We start from the raw sequence: 15,447 nt of genomic DNA, 5'->3' as shown, positions 1-15,447 counted from the left end.
TCTTTAACTGAGGCGCCAGATAGCTAGAAGGATGAGGAACTTTGGGGGAGAGGGGACTGCAGTTGGTAGCCACCTACTTAATCTCAGAGACAGGAGCACCCAGAGCTGGGCCTTTTAAAATGTCATCTCCGTTTAAGAATCCAAATTCTCTCCTCCTAGCCTCTGCTTTGGAAGTTTGATACATCTGTTGCCACTTCTTGGGTCAGAGCAGTACCCAGAGGACATATTGTAAGGAAGGGGGAAGGAGACTTAGTTTTGTTCTTGGTTCTATGCCAAGGAAACGTGAAACAAAAATCTATCCTCTAGACCAGGGGTGGCCAACGGTAGCTCTCCAGATGTTTTTTTTGCCTACAATTCCCATCAGCCCCAGCCACCAGCCATGCTGGCTAGGGCTGATGGGAGTTGTAGGCAAAAAACATCTGGAGAGCTACCGTTGGCCATCCCTGGTCTACACCAAGAAGAATCAAATTATCCAAATAGATAATGCAAGCAAAGTTGCCTGCAGCCCAGTCACAGTGCCCTACACAAAGCAGGAAGAGGAGGCAAACTTCAGTGTGCAGGATATACAAGACCCTGGTCAGCAATTGACTTTTTAACAGGCTCTGTGCTTTGAACTAAGCAAAGGCTGAAGGGGTGGCAAAATTCAGAGGGAAAAGGTGACATAAGTATTGACAACAGATCAGTATCTCCCACTATCTTGTCTAAGAAGTTAAGCAAAGGATTTTCTAGGGGGTTTTTTTAAAAGCATTTCTGCCTCATCTAAACAGCAATGGAGACGTTCCCTCCTTTGTTGTATTCTTCAGTTGCCTACTCCTATGAATGCATCCCCCAAAGGATGGATCTGCATGAGCTGGGCCATTCCCCAGTATTAGCAAGTATTCTGCCTCGTTTGCATGTGGAAAAGGTAGCATAATTGATTATCTGCTTGTGGTTTTCTTGGTGCCCATGGGTATTTGTTTTGAGGCTATTCGCCGGCTGTCATTCCTTATTACTTCATTTCAAATTCATTGCAGCCTGTCCTGTGGATCTGTTGTATTAGAAGACCAGGAGGTAAAGGGATTTAATAAACTAATACATCATTTCAAACAGCCCTCAAAGCCACCTAATAATGTTGCCTCCCTAGAATGGCTGAAAAATAATTATGCTTGAGAACGTTTCAGTGCAATAGGAGAGGGGCCATGGCTCAGTGGAAAGTTCCAGATCCAGTCCCTGGCATCTAAAGTTAAAAATCAGATCAGGTAGTAGATGATATGAAAAACTTCTGCTTCAGACCCTGGAGCGCCATTTCCAGTCAAAGTAGACCAGGGCTTTCCAGCTGGTAGCTTGTGAGCTACTGGTAGCTCCTGCCTGCTGCATAATAGTTCATGCATCAGCTAGGTCACTAGAAGACCCAGGAAAAGATTGCAAAATAGCTTTTAAATAGAATTTTAGGGTGATGTGAAAGATCCTGGAGATCCACTGCCAGCCTGAGTAGACTGTACTGTACTGACATGGATGGACCGATGGTCTGATTCAGCATAAGGCAGCTTCCAGTGTGTTCTTCGTGCTCCTTAGCTAATTGCTTTATTTGTTGTGTTTCTAGGACAGAACAAAACTTGGTACCTTATGTAGAGGCTGGGGAGGTAGCTTGGGATATTGAGTAGTTTTCAATAATGTAAAGGTTGCTGATCACCGGAGTAAGCAGTACAGACCTTGATGGACCAGCGGTCTGACTCATGCTAATTCAGCATGGAATGTTAAATCTGGAATCCATGCAACATGGTGAAAGACACTCCCATGATCAGGCTATCCCTTGGGTCTTTAAGGTCTTTGTTTTCTCTAGAAACAAAGCCTTGGGTCTCAACTAGCATTTTTGTGGGAGCAGGAAGGAAGCTCTTTTGGCAGCTGCAAGTTTGTATTTTACAATGTTTTAAATGTGTATTGGGGGGGGGGGGCTTTGTGTCCAGGTATGAGAGTGTGATCGCCACCCTGTGTGAGAACCTGGACTCCCTCGATGAGCCAGAGGCCCGAGCTGCTATGATCTGGATTGTGGGAGAATACGCAGAACGCATTGACAATGCAGATGAGCTGCTGGAGAGTTTCCTGGAGGGGTTCCACGATGAGAGCACCCAGGTGATGGGACAGGGCAAATGACGTGACTATAATTTGAGGGGCTGTGCATCCTCCAAAAACAGTTGCATTGTGCCATTGGAATGTGCAACCCAGGAATACCCTGCAGCATCTCGGATGATGTTGATGGACATCTTGAGAGTGACTGTTTCATTGACACCTTAAAATGTGGCTTCCCTTAGCCAGTCTCTGGGATGCTTGTCCAGTTTCTTGGGTTGGACTTGCCAAGATAATCAATGGAAACATGTGGCAAAAACTCTCTCAGAATTCCTTTTTTTCCTGAGCACGTGTATGATGCGAGATAGCTGTGAGTGAGACAGCTGTGATTACAGGAGAACAACCCCCAGGTTGCTCACCACTTGAAAAAAGCTGGTGAGACAAATAAATTTGCTCAGTTATCTTTCTCTCAATAGGGTGAATATCTTGGGTCATGTTCTGCAGGGACTGAGCAACAGAATCCACTGGCCTCCTGCATATAAATGAATAGCATTCCTGGGAGAAAGCAAAGTTCAATGCTAGGTTGTATTTCAGTTCAGACAAAGCGCACCCTCAACAGAAGATCACTTGGGCCCCACTTGATGGGAATACAAGTAGAGCAGGGGTGGCCAACGGTAGCTCTCCAGATATTTTTTGCCTACAACTCCCATCAGCCCCAGCCATTGGCCATGCTGGCTGGGGCTGAGAGTTGTAGACAAAAAACATCTGGAGAGCTACCGTTGGCCACCCCTGAAGTAGGGGAAGAGATTGCAAAGTTGCAATGCATGTCTGAGCTTAAGGTGTGCAAAGAATTACAAAGTGTGTGTGTGTGGAGGGGTCCTTCCTTGATTCTCTGGATGTACACACACCACTGCTCAGTTACAAAGATGGGCATTTTGTTGACTTTGTGCAGTTCATAGTGTCCCAGTTTCCCAGGGATGAAGTGAGGCAAGCAAGCAAATACCCCATGAGCTCACACCTTTCCCCCCTCATCACACAGGTGCAGCTTCAGTTGCTGACAGCCATTGTAAAGCTTTTCCTAAAGAAGCCCACTGAAACCCAGGAGCTTGTGCAGCAGGTTCTGAGCTTGGCTACACAGGTAAGGGAAACACAGCTCCCCCTCCCCTTTTAAAGTCAATCAGGGGTCTTCTCCTTGCTCAGGAATGGGCAACATTTTCATCAGACTTTTGTATCTTACTGTTCCTTGAGGCAGCATGCCCACTTTCATTCTTGTAGCAGGCCTATGAAATGAGAGACTGACTGAGCAGAGATTCACATCCATGGTTTTCATGGCAAGAGTGAACTCTGTCAGTCAAAGAACTTATGTTTGTCTTGACAAATGTTAGAGACTTTCAGCCATCATGATTTAGAAGGCCCACTTGAAAACCCCTAAACTAAATCATGCAAGTTTCTCTCCGCCCCCCCCCCCCCACTTCAAAGGACTCAGACAACCCTGACCTGAGAGACCGTGGCTACATCTACTGGCGTCTGCTTTCCACTGATCCCGTGGCAGCCAAGGAAGTGGTACTGGCTGAGAAGCCCCTCATCTCTGAGGAGACGGACCTGATTGAGCCCACTCTGCTGGATGAGTTGATCTGCTACATTGGCACCCTGGCCTCTGTCTATCACAAGCCTCCCAGTGCCTTTGTGGAAGGAAGCAGAGGCATCGTTCACAAGAGTCTCCCGCCCCGGACAGGCTCGTGAGTACTCAGGGTCTCCTGGACCCCACTCCTGGTGGGAGCGGCCATGAGGAGTAAGAGAGGCACATTTGAATCCCTTGCTTAGCTGTGGCATGTAAAATTTCCAGCTCTGGGTCAGTTCGGTCTAATGGTTAAGTGCATGGATTCTGGGAGAACTGGGTTTGATTCCCCACTTGCACTTGGTGGAATGGCCTTAGGTCAGCCATAGCTCTCGCAGGAGTTGTCTTTGAAAGGGCAGCTTCTGTGAGAGCTCTCTCAGCCCCACCTACCTCACAGGGTGGGGGAAGAAGATAAAGGAGATTGTAAACTGCTTTGAGACTCTGATTCAGAGAGAAGGGTGGGGTATAAATCTATGGTTATCTTCTTAAAGTGGTTGTTACAAGAGCTCCCCATCTCTGCCTAATAGCTCTGCTCCTTTGATGTAAGCTTGCATTGTAGGGCTTTCACCAGCTTGAAGTAAGCTTAATCAACTAGAATTTATTTGACCAGTTTAACAAAATCTCTAGGGGGTTGCATGTGAACAAAATACTTTGGGAACAAAGAGTAATGCTTCTCTGTCTTTGGACAATGCATACACATGTCCCAGTAGCATCTCTTCTGAGAGTCATTCCCAATTGAGGGAAGGGGAAGAAGGACTGCTTCTAAGGAAGCAGTGCTGTGTGTATTAGTCTTAAGTATCTTCTTAAAAGGTATCCCCAAGCAGCAGATGTTCATAATCTAGTTTTTAATTTGCCTAAATGTGTGAACTCTACTGAAAAAGGAAAGCTAAAATTACAAATTGGTTCCTGCATTCCTTTGGTTTGCATATGCTTTGTGCTTTAAGTATGGAGGTTGATCTCCAACTTGTTGTTATCTCCCAAGATTAATGTGGACTGGGGTTGACATACAGTTGTATACATAACACAACCTACAGTTGTGTACAGAACTGCTAAGAAACTGGTTGGATCACATGAGAGCTAGTCTGGTGTAGTAGTTAAGTGTGCAGACTCTTATCTGGGAGAACCGGGTTTGATTCCCCTCTCCTCCACTTGCAGCTGCTGGAATGCCCTTGGGTCAGCCATAGCTCTTGCAGAGTTGTCCTTGAAAGGGCAGCTGCTGTGAGAGCCCTCTCAGCCCCACCCACCTCACAGGGTGTCTGTTGTGGGGAAGGAAGATAAAGGAGATTGTGAGCCACTCTGAGATTCAGAGTGGAGGGTGGGATATAAATCCAATAATATAAGTAGGTGATCCCCAATGCGTAGCATTGTCTACAGAATCCTCTTAATTCCCAGAAGAGTTTGACATGAACACTTGTCTATTCATACTGGCAGCAGCTCTCCAGGGTTACATGCAGAGGTCTTTCATATCACCCGCTACATGATCCTTTTAACAGGAGATGCCAGGGATTGAAACTGCATCATCCTTCCCCCTTTACACATGCAAAGCAGATGCTCTGCCACTAAGCTGTGCCCCACCCCAAACACAGGGAGAGAGAATACATACATGTCTTCCAACTGTTGGCAGAGGAGATCTTATAAAACTTTTGGAAAACCTGCTTACCAAGGAGAACGCCAACAGAACAGTAAATGTTTGTTTCCTTTCTCTCTGAGAATTGTATTTATTTATTAGATTTTTTTATCCTGTTCCTCCCCCCAAAACTGAGAGGCAGTTTCCAGAAGATCATGCAAATTCAAAACATAAGTTTTAAGTAAATTCTACATATGTTACAGCTATAGAATTGTATCCATTTTTCCATACACTGTGGGAAGTTTAACCTTCTCAAAGATCTTGCACTGCCCCTCATTTTATGTTCGTCTCCCTTTCTTTCCATCGCCCACCCCTCATCCCTGTCAACACAGGAGCGAGAGTGCAGAAAGCCCAGACGTTGCTCCTGCAGGGGCTCCACCTTCCGAACAGCCTGCTGTCATTCCCACACAGGGTGACCTCCTGGGTGACCTCCTGAACCTCGATCTTGGACCACCAGTGAGTGGCCCTCCAATTGCCACATCATCAGTGCAGATGGGAGCTGTGGACCTTCTGGGCGGTGGCCTGGACAGTCTTGTAAGTCCTAGCAGCCTGCATGTCCCTTGGGATTGATAATCTATTCTTCTTGAGTAGCAGCATCCCAGTATTGCTGTATGTTGCTGCAGTAGAGCCCCTACCTTTCCACGAGTACACCAATGAGCAGTACATTGGTAGCCCCTTATCAGTGGGTTCCAGCTGTTGCTCTGGTGTGGTTATTTCATTTATCCATGTGCTGGTGTGGTTATTTCATTTATCCATGTGGTGGCTGGTTTTTATATAGTGTATATGTGCTTACGTATTTGGGAAAATGTTCCATGGAAAGGGCAGGTAACTGATACTCCAGATTTTTTTTTCTTTTTTAGGCCAGAAATGATTTGGTAAGTATGGACAGGAGGCTTGTCTTCAACAAGGAATGTGAACCAATAAGTCTTGTAGATGCTTTCCTGAGTTGTCTGGTGTAAAACAGAGAGGCAGGACAAAGTTTATTATATGTGCTTGGAACAGACTTTACCCTCTGTTTCTTAAATTGGGGGTTGTACGTTCTGTATACTGTAATCCTTCTTGATGATGGGCTGGCAGGAGACGTACTTTCAGGGGACTGTCTCGCTTCCCTGTAGCAGCCTTAAGTAGCATCTGTGTGATGGAGTCTTGAGTGGCTAACTTTCTTTCTTTCTTTCGTCCTTCCCTTTCTGTCTGTCTCTCTACTCTCTCCCCCCAACCCTGGCTTCTGTCTCTCTCTGCATGTGGCTGGCTCTTCTCTGCACCATTCCTGCTTCTCTGCTTGGAGATGGGGGACGAATCCGAAGGGGTATGGTTCAGTCCTCTTACTAGCTTCCCAGAACATGCCCTGCTTAAGATCCTCACCTGTTCCCTCTCTCCTTTCCCCTCTCTCCTTTTTGTAAACTTGGGTGGGTGGGGAGGTTTCAGCTGTTTACAACCCCTCTCACTAGTAAGAAAATATTTCCCAAATGTTGCGAACTTTAGAATTGCTTGCCTAGGCCCTTCCTAGTATTTCTTGCAGCTTTAGCAACTGCTTACCCTATTTAAGCTGTTAGATGAAGGCTGCAGGTTTCCCAAGAACTCCTAAAGACCATCTTATTTTTGCAGGCTGCAGCCATGTAGATTGCTTTATCTCGCACAATCAGTGTGATGCGACTCCAGGAGCTATAGGTTCATCATTCTAGCTCAGCCTGACTCAATAGTTGACCCTTTTGCAAGTCACCAAAGACAGAACCTATTCTTAGTCTAGTGCAGTTCTTCCAGCTTCCTGTAAAGAACCCTGGGAACTGGGACACTAAACAGTACTCTTCACTAGTGGTCCTAGACACTATCCAATCCCATGCTAATGATTTGTTTTAGCCATGTCACTTAACCTGATTTAACCTTGAAACAGAGACACCTGTTAATTTTCAATTCTGCACCTTAAAAAATTGTGCTAGCAATGACTGCTGTAGTGTTCTCATCCTCATAGCAGTCTTAAGTACAATGCAAATGCAGAAGGAAGACCACCACCATCCCTCTCCAGAAAAAAAAATGAGCTAGATGAACTGGGAAACTACTGCTCGGGTCTGCCCTAAAAGATAAACCCAAAGCTCCCTGGCTTCCTCTCCTTGTCTTGCTTTATGTGGAGTGTTCTGATGCTTAGCTCTGTTTAGATGTTGGCATAAAAACGTGGCTTCAAGTGTCAAAGGTATTTCCATATTATAGCACATTTTTATCCCACCCATCTTCCAAGGGACTTAGGTCAGCATCCGTGGATCTCCCCTCCATTTTATTCTCACAACAGCCCTGCAAAGTAGGTGACTGGCCAAGGTTGGCGTGAAGGTTTCATAGCAAGTAGGGATTGGAACTTGGTCTTCCCAGCCTTAGTCCAACACTCTAACCATTATACTGCATTGCCTCTGTTCATTATGGTTTTCAAACTGGGCTCCATAGCATCCGGGGTCTCCAGCGAGCTTCCAGGGAAGCCCACCCATTAAACAAGCTTCCCTGCAAGATGGCCAGCCACAATAGCCAAGTCTTCCCTTGCCGTTCACAGCCACGGAGCAGTATGTGGTGGGGTGCATGCTCTGGGCCATTTAGGACAGTGATCAGTCTCAGAGGTTTGGCCAGGCATGTCCCAGAATCCTTTGCAGTGAATCCTGAGATGGGCAGACATAAGATCCTCTGCTGATAGGTCCATGTGGATACTGTACTCTGGAGGTAGCAAGTTGAAAGACATGGTGTCCAAACCCTCCTGCTCCTTAAGTGTTGCCTTGTTTCTTGCTCCTCTCCCTATCCTGAGCCATCGTATTGACACGTCTCTCCCTTCGGCCTTCCTTTTAATGAGACCTTGTAATAACTGATGCCCTTCTCCCTGGCAGATGGGAGGGCCCAGCTTTGCAGCTCCCAGTGCAGTCATGCCCCAAAACTTGGGAGCACCCCTTGGAGGCGGTTTGGGAGACCTCTTTGACCTGGCCGGCAGTGTGGGCACTTTGTCAGGATCTTACGTGGCTCCCAAAACGGTGAGTAGCGCTGACTTCTGAGGCTTACAAGTAACGAGAGCTGCTGGTGCCTGGAACACTTCTCTTCCTCCTCCCCCCCCCCCCCCCCAATCCCTCAAATGTGTATTCAGAGGCAGTATATGAAGTGCATTAGTGGAGCAGTTTTTCTTGCTAGCCCTTAAAGAGGCCCTGAGCCGCTGCAATGTCTTTCTCCACTTAAAAGCCCTGCAGGTTGTCACATTGGCTGTCAGTATGAATTGAGCCTCTGACTGAGACTGCGCAGGCTGGGGACTGTTGGGCTTGAATGACATGGCGGTATTGGTGTTGTATGCTATTAGGTCTGGCTCCCAGCTGTGAAAGCCAAAGGCCTAGAGATTTCAGGGACCTTCAGCCGCCAGGTGGGCTCCATCTCCATGGATCTGGTCCTAGCTAACAAGGCCCTGCAAGTCATGTCGGACTTCGCCATACAGTTCAACCGCAACAGGTAAAGCTGCCGCCGCCCTTTTCCTACACTGGGCCTTTTTCTGTCTCCCAAAGAGAGCCTCTTATTTGGAGGGGTGATAGCTAGCCAGCCTCGCATGATGAATCTTGACTCTCTGAGTGGCAGCTGTGATGAGCTTTCCTGACCCTCTAAGAAGTTGACTGAAGAGGCTTATCTTCTAGGGAATTAGAACTTCCTGCAGGATCCCACAGAGGGACCAGTGAACTGGATGGTGCCTTGGGACCTAATTGGCCAGCTTTGGAGACATCTGTGCCAAATGCATTCCAGTTCTATTTGGGGGGAGTGGGTGTAGAAACTTGCTGTTTCCATGGGGTTTTGAAAAAGTTTTTACATTGGTGTAAATCTTTATTGTATTTGGCATCCCTCTTCTTCCAGCTGCTGTTTCTTCTTTCTAGGCTAGAGTAAACAGATAGGATACAAGAGCTCGGATCACAGATCTCCTCCTGATAGTGGTGTTCTCCCCTGCCACACACCAATCACCATCTGATTTTTTTTAATGGAGAGTTAACATTTCCCCCTCCCACTACACCATTATTGTCTTAATTCTACTTGTCTTAATCCTAATGTACAACATTAATTCTACTTAATCCTAATGTACAACAGGTACATGTATATATTTTTTCCATTGTAGGACTAGCAGGTTGGGTGGAGAGAATGTCAGAACAGGAAAACTCCCTCAATGTTCCTCCCTTCACCCCAGATCATCCACCTTTTAAAGTGAAAATAAAAATGGGTATCTCTTGTGCAGCATCTGTTTTGACCCATATATCTATGAGTGATGGGACTTGTGTGATGAATGGGATGATGTCATATGGGACTTGAAGGAGTATCACACAGAGGATGGTGCAGAATTGTTTTCTGTTGCCTCAGAAGATCGGACCAGAACCAACATGTTGAAATTAAATCAAAAGAGCTTCTGGCTAAACATTAGGAAGAACTTCCTGACAGAGCAGTTCCTCAGTGGAACAGGCTTCCTCAGGAGGTGGTGGACTCTCCTTCCTTGGAGGTTTTTAAACAGACACTAGATGGCCATCTGATAGCAATGCTGATTCTGTGGATTAGGCAGATCATGAGAAGGAGGGCAGAAAGGGTTGCATCAGTGCTTAGTCCTTGTGGCCTTTTCTTGCATGCCCGGGGAACTGCTGATCGCTACTTTGAGGTCAGTCAGCCATTTTTTTCCCAGCCAGTTTGGAAGTTTTTGCCATCTTCTGGGCATGAAGCAAGGGTCACTGGGGATGTATGTATGTCAAGGGAGGTATTTGTGAGTTTCCTGCATTGTGCAGAGGGTTGGACTGGATGACCCTAGAGATTCCTTCCAGCTCCATGATCCTATGATGTCACAGTTGTATGTATCCAAACCTGACAGCTACATGTTGAGAATGGTGAGGCTAAGTGAAAGCCTAGGTGAACTTTTCTTTTGCAAGGAGAATTTAAAAGGAAGTTTTTTACTTGGCAATACCAAAAAATCCTCTCCATAAACTGAGTTGGGTCAGTTCTGCAGTAGCTATAGAATATGGTGAGAGATGGCAAAAAGCTGTCAGAGCTTTATTCTTGTTGAGCATCTTTGGCAACATCTCATTTCTGAGCTTTCCATCATCCTGACTGGCAGTATCCTGGCATCCAAACTCCCACGGTCCATGGCACATGCAAGGGAAAATCTCCCACTGCTAGCATCTGTCCATTAATCCTGGTAAGTAGTCAGCTGTACTTGTGTCCACCAAGTCACTACCTGTCATCATTGGTGTTCCTCTTCAGCTTCGGTTTGGCCCCTGCTGCTCCTCTTCAAGTCCATGCCCCTCTTGCTCCGAACCAGAGTGTGGAAATCTCCCTTCCCCTCAACACAGTTGGCTCAGTAATGAAGATGGATCCCCTTAATAACCTTCAGGTGAGCCAAGGAGACTTCCCGGCTTAGTAGCTGATAGCGGATTTGAGCTTTGCAATTGAGTGTTCTTCTCAAGGGCAGTACCATGAAATGAGGATAAGATGACCAGTTTGATTCCTTTGCACAGACACTGGTAGTTAGCTTTTCCTCTGAGGTGACACAAAGAATAACTTTCACTGGAATTCACTTTGAGAGTTTATTCCAAAATGAGCTACTGGCCAATTCCTTTGAGACTTGTGGAGTTAACTGGCCAGTGGCTGCTTTATGAAGCATGTTACTGCTTAGCATTTATGGAGAATGTTCAAAATGTGTGTTATCTTTTAACCCTTACAGCGGCACTATAAGACAGGTTAGTATTATCTGATATTGCAGGGAAGTGTTAGGCAAGACAGTCTCAGCCTTAAGGCTGCCTAGTGGAGAGGATTATGGAAGGTGAGATTTGGACAAGGGACTTCCTGGATTGATGTTACCTCATATGCAAGGTTTTACACTTGCCCCAGTGAAGTGCTAAAGACACGATACTGGGGCTGATAAACCTGTCTCTTGCACCTGTCGGCTTGTCATCTTTGCCAAATAGCAGGCCTATGCTATGCAAATTCCATTCCCGGGAAAGGTCTTTCTGCACCAACAAAATTTGAATTGTGCATGCCACTACTACTTCATTTGCATAACCTTGATTTTACTACTTCATGAGGCAGAACAAGAAGCATTGACAGCCTGCTTCCAGCCACTTAATATTATTCAGCCCCCTTTGTAGCTTCTGAGATCTCTGCCGGCTTTGCCCATACTCTTTTGAGCATATCGTAAATAATAGAAAATTGATTATAAACCCACTCTGTGTCCATTTGCACTCCTGCAGAATTGCAACATATGAAATCAAGCAAAAACGTCTTGTTTGGTAGACCACAGTCCACATCCTTGTAAATGGCAGAGGAGATAAAGCTCCACACTGTATCATGGAGGGTTGGGGAGAGGGCAGGGAAAGGAGTGTATTTGATCCATGCTGGAAAGAAAACCTTTCTCCCTTGCTTTCAGGTGGCTGTAAAAAACAACATAGATGTGTTCTACTTCAGCACCCTCTACCCCCTGCACATCCTCTTTGTGGAAGATGGGAAAATGGGTAGGTTGGCTGCCACAGAAGTGGCAGTGCATAGAAGATATTCCTCAAAGGGGCAGGGGGTACTGAGATTATTGGCCATTTGTATGCATGAACTCTGATAGCATTTTAGTCTCAGGTAGATTTGGCTGCATGTGCTCAAAATCAGTGGCCAAACAGAAGTGTGAAAGTGAGATGCCCACATCCAAACCCTTGTGTGTGCCAGAAGGAAAGGCAGAAGTACACTCTGAAGAGTCATGTTTGATACATTCCCCACTCTGTGTGCCTTGGAGTGAATGGGCCTCATGCAACTCTGGTTTCTTATAATAATATAATAATAATAATTTTTTATTTCTATCCCGCCCTCCCCGCCGGAGCAGGCTCAGGGCGGCTCACAACAGAAAACACACATTACATCAATTATACTTATAAAACATAGTTAAAACAATTACAAATTATTAAAATTAACTTAACAATATGGCGTTATAAACAGGTTTCAGTAAATTTCAGAGAGTAAAAGCATTTCAAGAATAAAAGCATTTCCAGCAGCATACCTAGTTTGTCACTAGTTTTCCACTAGTTGAAGGCCATCTTGAAGAGGTGGGTCTTGCAGGCCCTACGGAATCCATCTAAACATCGTAGGGCCCTCACCTCCTCAGGGAGTTGATTCCACAGTAATGGAGCGGTAATAGAGAAGGCCCGGTCCCGGGTGGCCTTCAGTCTGGCCTCCCTTGGCCCAGGGATATTCAACTGGTTTTTCCCAGATGACCTCAGTGCCCTCTGGGGCTCATATGGGGAGAGACGGTCCCTTAGGTAGGTAGGTCCTTCTTCCATTCCCTGCCAATGTACAGCCGGTGGTGATATCCTGAAGGAGGGGCTAAGGGGTTCCCTGATGCAGCTCACATTACAGCTAATGGATGCAGAAGAATCCCAGAAACTTCTGCCAAGAAAAGCAGCCTCCTCTCTGAGCCCTACCTGGGCAGAGGAGAAAGCAGGATGGCAGTATGAACTGAACTATTCAGCAGTTGCAAAGCTAAAGCCTGTCTTTTGGGGGTGGCGGGCAGGATACAACTGACAAAGAACTCCTGTGTAAGTGGGAGTGCCCCTTTCATTTCAATTCCTGAACTTACTGTGGGCCTCTGTTGTGTTTAGTGTACTGGCTTTAAATGGGGAGGGTTGTGGGCTAGGGTGCACAGTGACCTGTGCGTGTTTGAGGTTTCTAACGAACACTAGGTGGAGCTAATTATCCAAAACAGCAGCTGCACTCTCTTTAGAAAAACTTTCTATATGCTTATTGCATACTCTGGAGTTGAGCTTCAGCTTTTCAGTCATTGTGACATTTTTGTCCATCTTTAGAAGGTCACTGTATCCAGCATTGAGTATCGAGGTACCTGTGTAAGGGTAGCTTAATAAAACCTCCATAGTCCCATGCAGTATATCCCTGTACAGTAGATGTCAGGGGACAAACCAGACAAGGATATTGCTTTTATGCCCAAAGTATTGACTGAAAGCCTTTGTGATGTCAGAAAGGGCCTCCTTTTTAGGGTGGGGGCCGTGTGTCCTTAAAGTGGCATGGTCTATGTCTTGGGAAGAGAATGGCATCCCTCCCCAGGGTTCACGCCATGTTTTCTCCTTGGTCCCTCAGAGCGGCAGATGTTCCTGGCTACCTGGAAGGACATCCCAAATGAGAATGAAGCACAATTTCAGATTAAAGACTGTCCTCTCAGCGCAGGTGAGAAAAGAGACACCTGATCTTTCTTGGCTAGAATCACTGCTGTTCATAAGCCCATACTCTGCACTCCTTCTCTCCAGAACTCAGATCTGCTACGGCTGGTTCCTGGGCAGTCTCTCCTTCCCAGACGGCTCGCAATTTCACACTTGCTTGACTCTACCATCAATACTTGTCCAGAGGTTTTGAGACCATTCTTTTATGCAGTGAGCCTCAAACACCTTGTTCCCACGCTTAAACAGATTCCATTATTATTCTGTCTTTGTTGTCTTTTCATAATATACACTGGGCGAATCGTAGGTAATGAGTTTGAAATGGAGAAGCACAGCGTGGTGCGTTAAGGTTGCCAGTCTTTGTTCCATGCCCCTAGTCTGTATTTCTCCTCTGGCCTACTGCAGTAGATCTGATCAACGTTTAATACTTTTTCTTGTCCAGTGGGAGAGTAAAGACACAGTTGAAGAGGGCCCAAAGCAGCAAACTCAGCAGCATATTCTTTCCTTTATAGAAAAGCCTTAGCAGCAGATTTTTTAGGTATTAGCTGTTTGTTTGTTTTTATACTCGCAATTTATTAAATTAAAGTCTATGGTGAACATTAATACAAGTTATCTACCACATTGTTCCATCAATCTACTGTAACGTTCATCCACATTTTACAATAGAAAACCTTCTCCAATTAATCCACATACAATTAGTACATTTATTTGCTAACCAAGAGGCATTTTCTATTCTGAATCTTATTATCTTATATCACCCGTTTCCTCTGCACCATTCAGTCCCCCAATTTAATTTTATCCTCATCACTACACTAACAATATTCATATCAATCTAATTACCTTCATATCTTCTAGGTTAAACTTTCCTCCACTAATGTATCCATTTATCATATTTTTCACCTTCTGTTTGCCTTCCAAGAAGTCAGCTTCACGTAGATAAAAAGAAAAAGAAAACCAAATAATTGCTTCTCATTCTGGAGCCAAGAAAACTCAGTGGGGGAGAGGGGAAGAATGCCCTCCCTTGTGTTAGAGAGGCTATTGTGGGGAGGCTTCCCCCCCCTCTCCTCTTGACGCCCAATGCTTCAACCCAAACTTAATTTGTATATTCCCAATTACATATTTTACATTTCTGTTTATTAAAGCCCAAGAACATTACTAATATTACATAACAGTAAACTAATAACTAATATTACGTAGAATCCTTTCTATTTAATATTACACAAAGAACCTTAGCTGTTTTTTAACAGACACGTAACCTGCCATCTCAAAAACAATCATGCAAGTCAGCTTTTCCAAAGATCATAGGATCGTATGCTTTATGAGTCATAAAATGTGTAACAGGATCTTCTTCCCCAGGGCAAATGTTACAATAGTGCATGCAGACCCAGCGACATCCACCCTAGATTCCAGTCAACTGTCGGTTTTCATTAACTGTAAAATCAGCCACAGGTTATGTCATTCTATGAAATAACAGAAGGCCTACCAAGCACCAGAAATCTAGGCAAGGGGCCCCAAGGGTGCAATGGTGTTTTTAAAAGAGTGGAAATCATTTTTTCTCTCAACAGTATTATCAAAATGCATCATGAATTTTTTATAAAGTGTTCATTTAGGGAATCAAACATACATCATCATCTGTGCCTTACGGAAGAATATTTAAAGGATAGAACATAAAATGAATAATATACTCTAAAAAACCTTTTAAAGATTTTTTTTCCAAAAACAAATGCTAAATTAGGGTTTTGCAATGCATATGCCTTAAAGTGATTTTTGGATGGAATGTTGTCCTGAGGTTTTTATATATATTGCACCACTTTTTTTCAGGAATTGAGTTTTAATAGAGGTTAATTGCCTAAGCACTGGGGAATTTTTGCAAGCATTTGACATGGGGAATTTAAAACGGCTAGTATATGACCAACCAATATCAGCCTGGTCTTGGTCTATCTATGCTGGCTCCCAGTCTGCTTCCAGGCAAA

General features: G+C 45.1%; 1 protein-coding gene and 1 non-coding gene across 5 annotated transcripts in view; both read left to right on the top strand.

Annotated features, from left to right (window-relative positions):
- The window catches only part of AP1B1 (adaptor related protein complex 1 subunit beta 1), a 48,659-nt gene that overhangs the window by 27,428 nt on the left and 5,784 nt on the right, over positions 1 to 15,447 (top strand). For 2 of the 4 annotated variants that reach the window (XM_060249283.1, XM_060249284.1), the window contains exons 11-20: positions 1,947 to 2,112; positions 3,086 to 3,184; positions 3,526 to 3,785; positions 5,624 to 5,825; positions 6,577 to 6,597; positions 8,153 to 8,293; positions 8,611 to 8,756; positions 10,530 to 10,659; positions 11,692 to 11,776; positions 13,398 to 13,484. In XM_060249283.1, the coding sequence (XP_060105266.1) occupies positions 1,947 to 2,112; positions 3,086 to 3,184; positions 3,526 to 3,785; positions 5,624 to 5,825; positions 6,577 to 6,597; positions 8,153 to 8,293; positions 8,611 to 8,756; positions 10,530 to 10,659; positions 11,692 to 11,776; positions 13,398 to 13,484 (1,337 nt within the window). The remainder of the gene's footprint in view (positions 1 to 1,946; positions 2,113 to 3,085; positions 3,185 to 3,525; positions 3,786 to 5,623; positions 5,826 to 6,576; positions 6,598 to 8,152; positions 8,294 to 8,610; positions 8,757 to 10,529; positions 10,660 to 11,691; positions 11,777 to 13,397; positions 13,485 to 15,447) is intronic. The other 2 variants (XM_060249285.1, XM_060249286.1) reach the window with 1 other exon arrangement.
- LOC132579797 (small nucleolar RNA SNORD125) lies at positions 8,834 to 8,933 on the top strand. Its single transcript, XR_009556014.1, has one exon. It is a non-coding gene; the product is annotated as a small nucleolar RNA SNORD125 (small nucleolar RNA).

The sequence above is a fragment of the Heteronotia binoei genome, chromosome 11 (genome assembly GCF_032191835.1).
Source record: "Heteronotia binoei isolate CCM8104 ecotype False Entrance Well chromosome 11, APGP_CSIRO_Hbin_v1, whole genome shotgun sequence".
Lineage (NCBI taxonomy): Eukaryota > Metazoa > Chordata > Lepidosauria > Squamata > Gekkonidae > Heteronotia > Heteronotia binoei.
The sequence above is the reverse complement of the archived record's forward strand: the minus strand, read 5'-3'. Positions and strand labels throughout refer to the sequence as shown.